Raw genomic sequence first — 15,243 nt, forward strand, 5'->3', positions numbered from 1 at the left:
GGGGGGAACCACGACTGCCCAGGGATTGCCTTACACCACCTGTTCCAGCCATGACAGCTGAGGGCCGCCGCATCGACTGTGGAATGGCAGCACAATGCATTGCACCGCTCAGATGGCTCCTAATGGTCACCAAAAGCCATTTTTTTTCTGAGCGGCACTGTGAGTTGTGGTTAAAAAAAAAAACCCACACAGCAGACATCCCTAGCTGGGAACAAGGCTACACATCACTCTGTGACCGGAGCAGCTTGCCCAGTTTGGGATTTCCTTTTTCCCAGGGCAAACAGATCGGCTGCTGCTCCTGCTGCACCCTGACCACATACCGGCTGTGTGCGGGCACTGGGATGCTGTTCCCTCTGCTTCATGGGTGGAATTCTGGAGCAGTGAATAAATACATTCAAGAGATATCCATCACCTAGAATCTCCTGGGGTGCTTATGAGGCACAGGGTAGAGCCCCTGTCTTGAGAGCTGCAAGCTAACCTTAATAATTGCAGTGAAAGGGAGAACATTCCCATAGATGCCTCTGGACTTACTGAGCTGTGCAAAGGCAAAGGGTAGGGAAATGAGACTGTCTTCCATGGCAGGGCAGGTGCACAAATCCATGATGTCCTGAGTGCTGCTCATAGTTCTGGTCAAAGGGCGGTATGGAAAAGACACAGGAGAAAACAACAAAGACCATGCGAGGTGCGAGTACAGCCTTTAAACCTAGAGGAGAAGCCAGAGAGAAAAAGGGCTTCGGTGGCATCTGTAAAATAGACTGGAGAAGGGCAGAAGGCAGTTGGGTGAATGAGTCTCATTCTGTTACATACAGCACGGAGCTCTGCCAAAAAACCCCATAGCCACGAGCTGCGGGGGCTGCAATCATGTCCTGGGGAGCACTGCACAGCCCATCCTTCTGCACTTCCCCCATACTTTCTCTGGAGATGGGCTGCTGCCTGGCTGCCTGGCCATACCCACCACACACGGTGACCTGAGCACCCCTTTTCAGAAAGCATTCCCACATAAAGCTTTCCCAGCTTCGCCTCTGGGTGACACCAGCTGTATTTGTATTTCTCAGAGCTGTCCTCTGTGCTGCCTGCCAGCTGCTCCATGATGGATGCCTTAATTTTCTTTTTTTATGCGTATTTTGTTCTTAAATCCCTCCCCCTCTCACACTCCCTCCCACTAACCAACACCCAGCCTCCATGCTTACATTTTACCCTCACATCAAACCTCCCCATGGCTGCAGCCTTGCGTTCCACCTGCGGCTCCCATTGTCCCAGATCCCATTGCGGAGGGCGATGTGCAGCTGCTGCAGGCACGGCAGCACCGCCAGCAATGCGCCGGCCCACGGGCACCCTGCCACAAGCCTGCAGGCCACAATGAGGGATGTGGGGCTGAGGTTTATCTAAAGAATACCAATCATCTTCTGTAACTCCATCAGCACCACTGGCCCGGCTTCTGATATCCCCTTACTCGCATCCCACATCATACAGCAGTTCTCCCAAGTGGGACCACAGGCAGCACTTACCCTAAGGGACATCTCCAGGTGTTCACACTTACAGGTTTGAACACACTATTTTAAAAAAAGGTTTGGCTCTCTGCTGGAGTAACTGCAGGGCAGACTGTTACTTCCAGCTCTACACAAAGCAGGCAGCTTGCTCAGCTCCTGTGAGGGGCATCACGTTTTGGCCATGTGCTGGACTTCAGAGCTTTCCTTCAGATGCTTTGGGGAAGCCCCACCACATAGCTGGGATTAAGGGGAGCCAGTGGTGTGGGCAGTGTGTTTCATTGGTTACCTTCACCTATTCAGTCCAGAAGGAGTAGTTATATTCCCTCAGCTCTCTTAGGACACAAGCTCTCCAGAGTGCTGGCTCACAAGGAGACCACTGGCACAGCCTTTGCACACTGTCACTGCTGGCGTGCCCCACAGACACTCCCCATGCAGCCAGGATAAGATCTGCCACTTGCAAATACCTCCAAGACCCCATGGGAGCCTCATGGCACCTAGCATGGCAGCAAGTCTTTCATGGCCAGCATTAACTGAACAAACACACAGAGGTGAGTTTATTTTTCTTCTAGTTCTGAAACTACAGAGTGGCAAAGCACACACAGCAGCGCTCTGCAAAGCATCCATCTCACCTCAGGAAGCACTACTGACTGCCCAGAGGCCCCCGTGAGCTCTGCTCGGTCCCACAGCCCCGCTGCCCTGTCAGTGTGCCCCAGCAGCTGCTGACTGCATGCCAGAACATGCACTGCTATCACTCGCCTTGCGAGCTCTGCCAGCGCATGTACCGTGTTTTCTTGGTAATTAATAGAAAATGCTGACTTCCTGCAGTCCCTGTTGTGCACCTCTCACCTGCTACGCTTTAGGTTGATTTTGCCCCCTTGCAGGCTGGAAGATCTCCGACACATTTGTTTGCTTCATTGGCCAACAGCAAGCTTACAAGTTGTAACTGAGGAAGCAGAAAAACCAACACCATGTCTTCAACTGAAGAAACACTCGCAAGGCCACAACTAACGCATTAAAATAACAACAGCAAGGTGCTGGGATACAGCTGCAGCCAGCACGGCTCTGTGGCCCAGCAGCCCGTCCAGGTGGAACTGAGCGCTGGGCTGCACAGTCTGTGATGTGGCACTTGGGAACATGGGTTAGTGGGCATGGTGGGGTGTGCTGGTGGTTGGACTAGATGATCTCAGTGGTCCTTTCCAACTGTCATGATTATGTGATTCCATAAGCAACGCAGGAGCAAACGCAGCACAGGAGAAACTGGAATTGAAATAAAGAGCTCCAGCTGAACCAGTCCAAACAACTGCTATTTCTCAAATTAGCCCCATTATGAAGTTCATCTCCTTGGCAGACCACAGCCACATCTATGCGGAGGTGTCACAGAGTGTTGTGTTTTAAAGGCCACAGCCTGTGTTCCCACCTGGGAGCACACAAAGCCTGGGCAATGCCTGCAGCACCTACAGAGCCCACCAACCCACACTGCCTTCACTGAAGCAGGAGGGCACCCCTCAGGGCCGCCTGCTGCTCTTCCAGCAAACCGCAGCAGGTCGCGTTTAGCCGAGCCGAGGCTGGCTGTTAAAGTTGCCCAGGACTGAAGGAGACTCAGGTGCAGGTGTCACAGCAGAACAGCTTTGTTCTTAATTAACACTATTAGTAAACCAACGTGACAGCTTCGGAGCAAGGCCAGATCCACTGCCAGCACTGCAGATGGAATGAAGGACTGTGTGGGGGGATTCCCTCCCACCAGAAGGAGAGCAGCAGGCCCCAGCACCCTGCAGGCTCATGGCTGCTTCCCCCGGCTGTGCTAAGGCCTGGGTTCAGCAAGCAATCCTTCCAGCAGGCCTTGTGGTATGCCACCAAATGAATATTCATCCAAAAAAATGCATCATGTTAATAGTTGGGCAATTCCGTTTGCATTTCTGACGCAGCACTAAAGCATGGAAAAAGAGGCAAAAGCTCTACATTCAAATTGTAAAATTCGTAGCAAGGAAGAAAAAATAAAATCACAGACAACGCAGTGCTTGGAAATGAATCCTGGTTGGCTGCCAAGCTTTTTTTTTTCCAAGCAATACTTAATTGCCTCAGGAAATACATTAATCAAGGGGTCCCAGAATCCCAAGAATCATTTTCCACAATCCACCGAGGCAGAGCAATACAGACCTGGGCAATACACGGAGCTGCATGCGTCCTTGAGACGCAACACTTACAGGAGGAATAGGAAAGGATACCAACCAAAAGCTCTTAAACTCCTCGAGCAGCTTATTGACATCACACTTGGGAGAGCTCCGATAAGAACAAATGACACTCTGACCGCAGAGCCAGCAGTAGGAATTAGGGCAGCTCATGGATCCTGCTGTCAAACTGAAGCACAGAAGGTGGCACAAGAAGCACTGTGCAGGGAGCAGCCCAGCCAGCACAAGGATGCTGTCAGCACCACGGCTCTGCAGCGGGTGCCAGCACTCCTGGCCCCAGCTAGAGCAGCCAGGAGCCTGATGTCCCTGCAGGAGGTGCTGCCAGCACATCCCAGCCTGGCTGCCCATGTCCCCTTGCTGGCACTTCTTGGCCATTAGCCGCTGTTCTCAGCAAGGGGCAGAATATGGGGAGCTCTTTCCTCACATGGCTTGCTCAGCAATCATTTTTACCCACAATGTGTTTCCTAAACCTCCATTCTCATACATTACATAAGCTTTCCAGGTCTGATCTGCAGTTGCTAAGCAGTAATTTTGCATGACTAAAAAAGCAAATCATGATTGCTAGGTTCACTTAATGCTTTTTTTTCCCCCTTGTTACAACATAATTGTAGCTATAATACAAACACCACAGAATGCCCATCGCAGGGAAAACCAGACTGAGAACAGAGCAAGTACACCAGAGCTGCTTTCTAGGAGCCTTTACCTCCCCCTTAGCCATTGCAGGAAGCAGAAGCTTGGTATAGCACAAACCCATATGCAGTATGTTTTCCATTCTGCCAGGTAACGTAGCAAAGCCAAGCTTCTATCTCAGTGCCACAGGCATGAACAAACTCTGTGTGGACAGATCTTCAATCAACAGATTTTTCACCAGGGCTCCCAGCACACCCCATGCACTGTCCTAAGTACGTGTTTCCTGTATTTAATTTTTTTAAGACAGTAATTCCCTGTCTCAATCACTTTGTAAGAATTAACTTGATCTTGCTTTATCTTCTCTGAAAGATTTGCTTTCCCCTAGACATCACTCAGGTCCCCTGACCACCACTTCCCCTTCCCCTTCAGAAGGGCCAGGATGGTCTCCCTCTGCTCCCAGCTGCTCCCAGCTGTGCTCTCTGCCTGCTGAGTGCCACTGGAGCAGCTCCAACACGGCCACACGGGTATTAGCTGTAGGCACGTCCTGCAGCAGTGGGAACCTCCAGCTCAACTCACCAGCTACAGAGAATGCCGCAGGAGCCTCTGTCAAACCTCTCCACCAGCACTCCCCATGCACTCATCTGCACGCACACCAGCTTCATCTTCTTCCTTCCAGGAGAGCTGCTCACAACCTTCCCCTCCCTTTCTGCCTGGGCACAGGAGGGAAGTATGTGATGCAGGGAGGCAGCTGACTGCTCACAAAAGAGAGCAGCTGGTTGCAATTCTAAGGTGTTCCTTCCTCCTCCTCCTAGCTGCCTGAGTGGAGGGCTGGGTGAAGGCCCAGGTAGCCTCACCTGGCTGCTCTCTTTCAGAGCAGGTAGCAGAGAAGGTGCCCAAGCAAAGCACCCTAGCTTTAGCATCTCATTATGTCTTCCTTCCCCACGGGTCCCTGTCTACATACCCCAAAGACTGATCTCTTCCTCCTACTGCCCTTTTACTGCTAGCCCTTCAAGCTGGGACTTCTGCCATTTTCCTGGGAGCTGCCATTTCAAAGCACCTTCAATGTGAAGCCCGTGTTCTGGGATGTATTTGCGTTCAACCTTCAGTGGTGTGTACATCTTGTCAGGGCATCTACAACTGTATAGAGTGGCAAACCACAACGCCAATTTGCGCACAGGCCATTACAGCAGTGTATGTAATCTATGAAGTAGGAGATGACTTGATGGCACTTGGTTTATTTCAGAACTTTAAAGTGCTCCTGAGAAGTATCCTAGCCAATGCAGACAGAAATTTTCAAATAAAATATAAAGAGAAACTCATGGGATCCTTAGCAAAGCACCAGGCTCCAAAGCGTTTAGAGCAGCGGTCTCATCAGAAACAGCAATGCTCTGTGCTGCTGCTTTGAATTCAGAGGCTGTTTGGAGGAATAGTCGATAAGAATGAAACAAACAGTATTTCTGAAACGCTCACAAAGTACAAAGAAATAACTTTAGAGTTCTAAGGGCAAAATTTAATAAATTAATATATGCATGCCAGATAAAAATACAAAATTACAATTGAAATAGCAATAATAATAAAGGAACACTGCTCAGCATTGCAGATTTCACTGCAACCACCATAAACATAATGGAGGATTACTTAAAAAAGTACACATTTTGTTTCTGTTAAAAACAAATTACTGTATGATGAAAAAAACCTGAAAGAAACCCAAGAAGAAATCAGCCAAAACAGTGGCAGAGAACGATATGAAATGCCAATAAACTGCCAGAGGCTCCATTTCACAGAAGTCGGCCTTCTTTTTAGCATCAGAAACCAATTACATAGAACATAAAAGCAAATTCACAACAGGTTTACACTGAGAAACATGCTGAATTACAACCACAAACTATCCAGAACAAAGATGCCGCACCAGGTCCGCTGCTTTCTTCATGGAATGATTCTCACCAGAGCAGGGAGAACGGGGAGCAGATCATGCAATAGCTGTAGGCGTCTCGTTTTTTATTTTCACATGATAAACACCCAGGATTACTAGTACTGGAAAGTATGTGTTAACTTTTTTCAACATCAGCTGAATGGCACTACAGAAATGACAAAGAGTTCCTTCATTTTTATCCTGAATACATCGAAAGCTCTAGCAAATATGGAATTCAGCGACAAGAGCCATTAAATTACTTTAAAATATTCCTTCATCCATAGAACACTGTTGCTTCCTTTTTTTTTTTTTTAATTACAAAACCCCCAAAATATTCAAAATAAAATGTCTTCATTTTTTATAAGCATCTCCACCACAAGTCTCTGATAACGGATGTCATTCAGTGCAGCCATCGCATCCAGTTCTGGCGCTCTCATAAGAGTTGGTCCAAACACGATGCCCAGGTTCTCTGCACTCATGAGATTTTCCTTCTCATGGAGCGTTACTCTGTAAGAAAGGACAGTTTGTCACTCACTGTGAGATGCCTCCTGTGCAAATAATGACCACAAAGCCTTAAAAAGCACCGGGAAGGAGAAACTGCGAGCAGCTTTTTGGATCTGACACATTGAGTGCAAGTGTAAAAATGAGTCACCCTTCTACTTTATCATTCAACTATACCACAAATACAATGTGCAATGTCAACTTGCTAACTGGACTGCAACTTCTGAGCAAGCTAAGGAAAAATCATCTTCATGTGTCACAAGCAGTCAGGTGGGTTTTTTTTTTTTTTGGTTCATGCCTCTGTTCTAAAACATCCACTTGAAATGTCACTGGTATAAATGAATAAATGGGCAAGTCAGGCAGAAGCCCTGTAGCTGAATTCTGCCTGAGGTCCTCTGCAGAGTCAACGTATTCCTACTCGTGCAAGAACTATAAAATAGAAGAGCTTAAAATCAAGTTGTTTTTTATTTTTTCCCTAAAGAAAGAGAATAATTCTTATACATTGACAAAAGTTTGTGTTACTAGAGAAACTGAAATGGATACCCTAGCACACCACATTGATTTTTCTCCCCTACTTTCCGGAAGGAAATAGGGCCTGTGCTGTTGTACTCAATCTCCAACTGTCAGTCTTTCTTGAGTAATATTTAAGCTTCCACCTGAGGGTCGTGGAGGAACCTCACACAGAACCCATGTTCCTAGTTTTGAGAAAGTGGCACCTGCCATGAGAGGATCCACGCTGGCAAACCTCACCAGGCCAAGTGACTGTGCCTAATGGGTGTGAGCTCAAGCCCAGTATGTACTCCCTTTTTAGTGTGTCAGAAACAATCACAGAAAAAGACTCCAATCCATAAGCACTGAAGTGTGTTAGTTTCTTGCCCCAGCAGTAAATTACTACTTCCAGAGATAAAGACTTTTTTTAAAACTATTTTTTAAACTTCTTAAAAAAATGTCTATTTAAAAATAAATGTTCACTGAAACTTAAAAAATAGCACAGATTTGGCAGGCGTGACTTTCTTGCTTCAAAGCAACGGCCTTTTTTTGATTTTCATCCTTCAAATACTTTGTGACCACTTTAAGTGGGGGTAAACATCAGTGCTTGGGGGATAGACTGCGCACCAGTGAATACTCCCCACCACAGCCAGCCTCCAGGGGCAACTTCAAATTTGCAGAATTTGGCGTGCCTTGCCCACTTTCCTAGAGGTCCTGACGTGGACTTTGCTCTGCAGACAGTCTACTTACCTCTTCAAATGTGCCATGAGATACCTCAGTGTTTCACAGTGTGCAGGTGGCAGCAGTTTCAGCGCCTCGTGGAGAATTTCCAGCTGTTCATCTGGATCGGTGGTTTCTGAAACACAGATGTTCACGGTCACCACACACACAGCCAGAACTCACGCACGGCAGGACGGGAATGGTGGCCTGCAGGAGAGCAGGACCTCACAGCTCTCTTCATTTACAGGACCTACCCAACCTTCTTCATGGAAGATCTGCTCACCCAAAGCTCAGAGCACAGTCAGGCTGTGATTGTTTTGGACAAAGAAAGCTCCCCCCTTTGTGCTTGACTAGAGGATTCCATGCAGCCTACTAAAAAGAATTCCCCTTGCAGACCTTGCTGACTGGACTAGTTTTTTCACAAATAATCCACAGGTGTAGCCCTGGAACAGCAGAAGCTACTGGGAACCTTGCCATCAGCTTCTCTGGCTGTCCCCATTCTGCTTGGAAAGAGCCTTCTCCAGGGCGGTGGCAAGCCCAGCATCTGTCCCTTCCCTTCTTCCCACAGCTCTCTCACACCTCTCCAGGTGGGCCTGCTAAATGCCAGAGATGGCTCATGCAGCTGGGATGCTTGGCAGAGATGCTCCAGCTGGGCTTGTTGCCCTGCTTGCAGACTCATCACCTGTGAGACCAGCCTTGATGGTGGCCTTATGGTGAACGCTTATCAGCCTGTAGAAACAAATGGCTTCTTATTTTTAAGCATTTTCATAAATCACCTTCTTTCTAGCAAGACAAAAACAAAGACTTCAAATATCCCTGTCAAGTACTAGGAACTCACGCAGCATGTGCAGAGGGATGGAATCCACGATGTGTGAGGGAAAGGAAACATCGCTGGTAAAAAAAGGGGAAGACACATGTGCCCACAATCATGGAACACCACACGACTGTGTTGCAATGTGCAACACCTCCTAAATAGGGCATGCAGAGGAAGTTTCACGGGGACAGCCATTAAACCAGCAGGCGAGTCATGCACACAAAGGAGAAGAAAAAGAGAAAAGTGCATTACACATACTTGCGGACTCTATAAACTTTGGGTAGGCATCATACGTGATGAGTGGAATTGGCAAATCCCTGAAGTACAGTTTAAGTGCACCAGTGATAATATTGATATCTTCATACATATTCACAGAAATATCAGCCTTCTCCCCATCTGCATGGAGAAGGCAAAGACATTAAACCTTGGAAATACAAACAGATGTAAAACAGCATTCAAAAAAGAAAACAGTATTCTGCTTAAGTAAACATTATTAAACTGGACAAAACTACAGCCTTTGGATTTATAAGCAAAACCTTGTTATTGGTTTGCAAAGTTCATCATTTAGCAGTCGAGGCTTTTTACTCAGAAACATATCATTTCTTCACTTAAAATGATAAAAAAAATATGCCACCTCAAGCACTATGCTATAGAAACGTGTGGAAGTTGAGTTATTCCTGTACACACTGCACTGCCAAACAACACGTTTGTCAGCACTGCATGAGAAAGTAGGGAAAGTCTGAGAAAAAAAAAAAAAAGCACATGAAGTCATCTTTATCCACAGTCTCCCCGTTTCATAAGAAAAACATGTGTTCACCATTTAGCTACAGCACACTACCTACTCCTGACCGCAGCGGACATGGATCCAAAACTTGGCTTGTGCAGCACATCCCCACCCTGCTAAGGCTGCAGAGGAGGTGGATGCTGTGTGAATAGGTCCAGCTCTCCACTGAAGCAAGAGGGAGAGTTTACAGAATGGATTTTGGCCTTGATTTCTACTGGGATAGAGGGACTGCAGCTGGAAAGCCTTTAATTGTCCTACTGCCTTCTGTCAGAGAGAAGAGTTTGTCCTCACTGACTTCCTTTAGAGTGTAATAATTCAAACTTTGTTTGCATGATTGTATTTATCTTATTATTTTGGAGCTTTCATCCAGAAAGGCATTTAAAATGCACAGCCCTCTTAAGGCACTTCATCACGTGCCTTGTCCTTCCCCCACCCTGCTGAACGCAGTTTTACTTGCAAACCAAAGCACTGCTTTAGAAAGTTATACCACTTCTCATATACGAGGTCAATAAGGACAGATACTGATGGAAGAAGAAGAGCAGATTCAGTAATAAAGACTGAAGAGAATCTGATATGCTTTTCTGACGGAGCAGACCCCCCCTGCCCTTCTGTCAGCACAGCCCCCCACTCCCTCTGACTGCTGGCACAGCAGAGCATGAGGCAGGAGAGGGCTGCACAGAAAGGCTGTGTCTATTTAATAAGGCAGCACAAGGGAAGAACATACCTCTGTCAAATGCCATTTTGACATCTTCAATAAGATCACTAAATCCTGAAACTCTGTACAGTCCTTCAGAATTAAGACCTGCAGGCAACATTTCAACAAGATTAAAATCAGTATGAATTTTACAGTTTCCTTCCACCCAGTCCTTTCTTTGCCAGGTTCTTCATTAAAGGGAAGAAAAGCAGACCAGTTAATGGCCTGATCAGGTTTTTCTTAGCCTGAAATGAAATCTTAGCCTGCCCTTTTAACTCTCACCCTTGCATTACCTGCTTCCTCATATCAGCACTAAATTACGTTTATGCAAACGGCTTCAGAGCTGAAGAAACATATTAAACCAATTACAGCAGATTCAAAAATAACTGAGATTAGCATATGAGATGTTCTGTCATCATTTCAGAGTGAAAATAAGTATTCTAATTCCAGAAAAGGATATCTGTGGACTATGGGAACTGGCAAGAGGAAACACATCCTCACTAACTGGCTTTGATTCTGGTACATGCACTTGATTTTTTAATAAAAATATTACTGGAAAGGCACGTGCTAATATGTAACAATCAAGTTAACAATCAAGTAGTAATTGTCCATTAAGCAGATCTGAGCAAAATCTATAAAATAATAAACGTGTACGAGCCATGAAACAATGCAAAGTATAACATTAACAGTGGAGGGTAAGTGGCAGCCATAAAACGTCGTGTGCAAATCTGTTTGGAGCAATCATACGCTCAGCAGAAACCCAGATGACCCAGATCAATCTAAACGGATTATCAGTAAAGCAACAAGAGCCCATTAACTACGCCTTACCTCGGGATTCAATCTCCCTAATGCACATGTCTACCACCATGGGTCTTTTTGTGAAGTGCGCTTTGACTAGAGTGGTAAGGTCACAGCTGTACACTTTTTTGACGTGCTTCAGGTCTGGCTTGCAGTCATTTGGGACCATCTTGGAACACTGCTTGTGCACATTTAAACCACAATCTGAGGGAAAAAGCAAAGGAAAATTAGGCTGGTATTTGGTGAAGATGGATCCTGAGGCCAGGGCTGTCAAGCATGCAAAGATCCTGACCTGATCCTGCAGCTGCAGCTTCTGCAGAGCCACAGGCTGGGTGTGCAACCGTGCTGGCAGTCACCAGGACACTTTCATTCATTTAAAAAGTGACTTTGGGAGGACATTCCATTTACTTATTTATTCATTTGTTCATTCATTCCTTTATTTTTATTTTTAAGCATGAACTGCTCTACAGCAAAAGGAAGATGAGACTTAGCCTAAGTGAAGCTCAGTTGAAATCAGATTATGGAAAAATGTTTCTTCTGTTCAAAACCACACAGAACATACTAACCAGTGTTTGGGAAAAAAAACACAATCTTACAGGAAACCAACACTGATTATACAGCACAGCCCCTTTTCAGCTAACCACAGGCCACTACCTCTGCCATCAGCAGTGCCCAGCCAGCAGCCAGCGCCCTGAGTTCACTGCCAGTTCTTCAGTTCTGTAGTGGAGACCTGCAGGCATTTGGGAGGGAGCAGCAGCCAGCAAGAAGCATGGCACGGTGCAGCCATGAACACATGCGAGCTGCAGCCAGCATTCAGTGAGACCCCAGCCCTGCCTACATCTCCGTGCGGCTCTGCTGCCGGGCCCAGCTCCCTGCGCTTCTACAGCAGTGGAATGAAGGGACGTGGAAACCTGAAACATCAACAGCTTTCTGCAGAGACTCCCCTTGGCTTCTGCCAGCAGTTTATTCACATTACTGCAAAGAACCTCGGAGCACATTGGCCAGTGCGGTGAGGGCGGCTCTGCCGGGGCTTTAAATACCACCAACACTCCATTTCAATGGAGCTCTGACAAATCAGGTCCCTCAGGGCTATAAATAGGGAGCCCGAACTCTTTGGAAACATGTGATCCAAATCCTGCAGTGTAATCCTCAGTGCTTCAGCTCTGAAATGGAAAGGGGATGTTCTGGCTTTCTCTGGCATAGACATTTGCTGGCTGTTTGGAGCAGGGTTTGAATGCTGTGCTGTCAGGGCAAGCAATGGCTCCACTTTCAACAGCAAGGAGAAAACAAAATTCCAAGTAGAACTAGCAAGCCAGAACCATCCACTCTGCTTCCAGAGCCTGGATCAGCAGTGGAGGCAAAACAACATGGAGCCTAAGAATGAGGCGCAATGCCTTAATGCACACATGGAAAGGAAACATCCTGACATCCCACAGGAAATCTTAATTCTTGATTTCTCTGGCTTTGAAGCCCTAAATTTGCAGTAGAAATAGTATTTATGACTGCAAATATCAGGATTGTACACGAATTCCTAAGGCTGCTGCAAGAAGCACCTGTTCCATCAGAGTGAAAAGGTCGGAATATTAAAATATTTCTCATAGCATAGAAATGCTATCAATGTCTGTCAAAACTGCTCTACAAAACAGTCTACAAGACTGGAATGGTTCTGTCTTACTCATGAGGACTCACTAGTCATTGCAAATTAGCCACTTCACATGAACAGCAATATAGCTTAGAGTTATGTTTCTGGGAATCCAAGGCTAATTAAGACTAAAATATATAAAAATAGAAAAACATGCTTCCAAGCATCTTATACTTGACTTAAAGCAATTATCACATTCACTGAGCTCATCCTAATTATATTTACATACAAGAAAGTTTTATTTCATTAAAATATCTAATTTACAGAGATGTTTCCTATGTGAAAACCTCGCTTCTGAAAATAATGGTGTTACTGCTAATCCCACAGACTCAAACAGGCTTTGGATCTGACCTCATTAATGCCAGAATTACAACAGAAATAGTCAACTTTCCTTCTCTGTCTTTTGTTCTTCCTTTACACTTGATTGGATTTCATATACTGACCCACTGCTTAAGGGCTTACAAACACTCCTGAGAAACATTTAAACCTAGAAATACTTCAGATACTGAATGCTTACAAAGCACACGAGAACTGCTTTCAATAACATCATTGGGCTGTGCAGTAGCTTTCTAACAGTCAAGGCTCTTTAGCTCTTATGTGAATGTAGAAGACTCACTTTATCACTTGAAGCAATATCTACTTGTGAGAGACTCCAGTGTATCTGCAACAGAAAAATGCTACTTGTTACAACAGATGAGCTGAAACTCTGGTACTGCAGTTTGTATCAGGTGGATCCCTCTCCTGAGCTAACAGCCATGTCTCGGTCACTGGTCTCTGACCAAGCTGACAGCCAGAGTCACGCACGGCTGAAGGACGACCGTCTGTCTGTCTCGCTAACTCAGACAAGGTACCAAGCATGTGGCCACAAGGTCAACCCTCCGCTCCACAGAGCTGTGTGCGACGTGCCAACCTTCTGCTCTACTGATATCCAGCTTACTTGTTAGTACTAAAAGGGAGCAGTTACACTGCAAATTGCGTATTATTAAATACATCTGCCCTCTGCTCTCACTGCAGATGCTTCATCAAGGCTCTGAAACCCGTTATTTAAGAATTAGCTAGAAAGAAAAAGGAAAGCCTAGACCTGATTTCTCTCTGTGCCCTTCTGCATGGCGAAACCTCAGGTGTGCCTGCCTTGTCTGCATGTATCTGCATCATCTGGCTGGGTTTGTTAAGAATCACCAAGATCCTATTGATTTCACTCTTAAGGTCTATTTACTTCTACTTACATAAAAATAAATCCATAGTAGCTAAGTTGGCATTAGCAGCTTTACTCTTGATCTACTGCAAAGTAACAAGGAACCTTATCTGTTTCTTACAAAGTTTATCAGTGCCTACCCACTGACTGCAGCAAGAATTGGAGAGGAGAGAAAGAAAAACCCCCATAAGCATAATATCTGCCAATAAATCCTATAATGAAAGGGCAGATTTAAAATATGCACTCACGACCCCTGGCAGGTCAACAGAGAAACTTCCACTGGCTTCAGTTAATCAGAATTTCACCTTTACAGAGATCATTTCTCCTGACCCAAACCGTAAGTCATGTGTGCCATTCCTTTTTATACTGCTAGCAAACTGTGGCCACCTTTCAAGTATACAAAATGCGTCCAAAAAAATGCTGTCATAAATTCAAGTGCACACACGAAGCATGGAAACTTAGGAAAAGAGTCAGCTTTAGAAGTCAGTGATAAGCTACCCTGACTTTAATAGCATATTGATCTAGGAGCTCAGGTGGGCTGTGACATTGCTTCTGTGAGACCTACTAAATCTAAAACCAGCCTGACAATACTTTCCCACGATGCCCAGAAAAAGGTTTTGTAATGTTTAAGAAACAGCTTATACTGATGTTAGTCCACTGGGCTGAAAGGACAAACAAGGTGTTCATATTAACGCATGAGCACAACCAAAAGATATACGTACTGTAATATCACCCCATGAGCACACATCACACATATTTGCAGAGACTAAAATATACTGAGCTGTCACTTTTTGTTATTGGGCTGATTTGATTTTAGTCAGTTTTAGATTTCCTTTGGTTTGATATACTGGGTAACGTGGTTGCTGATCATGCTCCTCTGGAATTATACCATATGCTACAATACATCATTCTAATTAGATTTTTGAATTATCTCGAAGAAAAATACACACATTTGGTCAGTCTGACAAGAAGCTTTATGAGCCCAAAGATAGACATATCTTACCTGCAAAAAGCCTGCAAGATTCACTAGAAGTGGGCAGTAAGGGTGGGAGCGGTGGCACAGCACGGTGCCTTGTGCAGGACCACTCACTGCAGCCCCCGATGGCCATGGCCGTGCCACCAGCTGCAGGAAGCTACCTGAGAGCAGGTGATGGGTTCTACTCATGCACAAATCATTGGTGTCATTACACTTGCAAAGGTGAAAAGGCTGGAAAGGAATTTGCTCTCATCAATCAGTCATGAGCTAGAAGCTTTTCTTTAATAATTTAGTGCTCTTTTCTGGAGTAAGGAAAGCAATGTTTTCTATTCCCTCAGACCCAGTGTGTGTGAACGAGCATGTAAGAGCCCCAGAGGCACTACGAGCTGCACTTCATGCTGCCAAGCAC

At 45.7% G+C, this 15,243-nt stretch overlaps 1 protein-coding gene across 2 annotated transcripts in view; it reads right to left on the bottom strand.

The window, feature by feature from the left end:
- Positions 1 to 5,635: 5,635 nt before the first annotated feature.
- CHN1 (chimerin 1) overlaps positions 5,636 to 15,243 on the bottom strand; it is an 81,051-nt gene continuing 71,443 nt past the window's right edge. For both annotated transcript variants that reach the window (XM_042874512.1, XM_042874513.1), the window contains 5 exons: positions 11,052 to 11,225; positions 10,254 to 10,331; positions 9,004 to 9,141; positions 7,962 to 8,067; positions 5,636 to 6,728 (listed from right to left, as the gene is read on the bottom strand). In XM_042874512.1, coding sequence (XP_042730446.1) covers positions 6,557 to 6,728; positions 7,962 to 8,067; positions 9,004 to 9,141; positions 10,254 to 10,331; positions 11,052 to 11,225 — 668 coding nt within the window. In that variant the 3' untranslated portion in view covers positions 5,636 to 6,556. The remainder of the gene's footprint in view (positions 6,729 to 7,961; positions 8,068 to 9,003; positions 9,142 to 10,253; positions 10,332 to 11,051; positions 11,226 to 15,243) is intronic.

The sequence above is a fragment of the Lagopus leucura genome, unplaced genomic scaffold (genome assembly GCF_019238085.1).
Source record: "Lagopus leucura isolate 7727_CA_CO unplaced genomic scaffold, USGS_WTPT01 Super-Scaffold_100012, whole genome shotgun sequence".
Classification (NCBI taxonomy): Eukaryota; Metazoa; Chordata; class Aves; order Galliformes; family Phasianidae; genus Lagopus; species Lagopus leucura.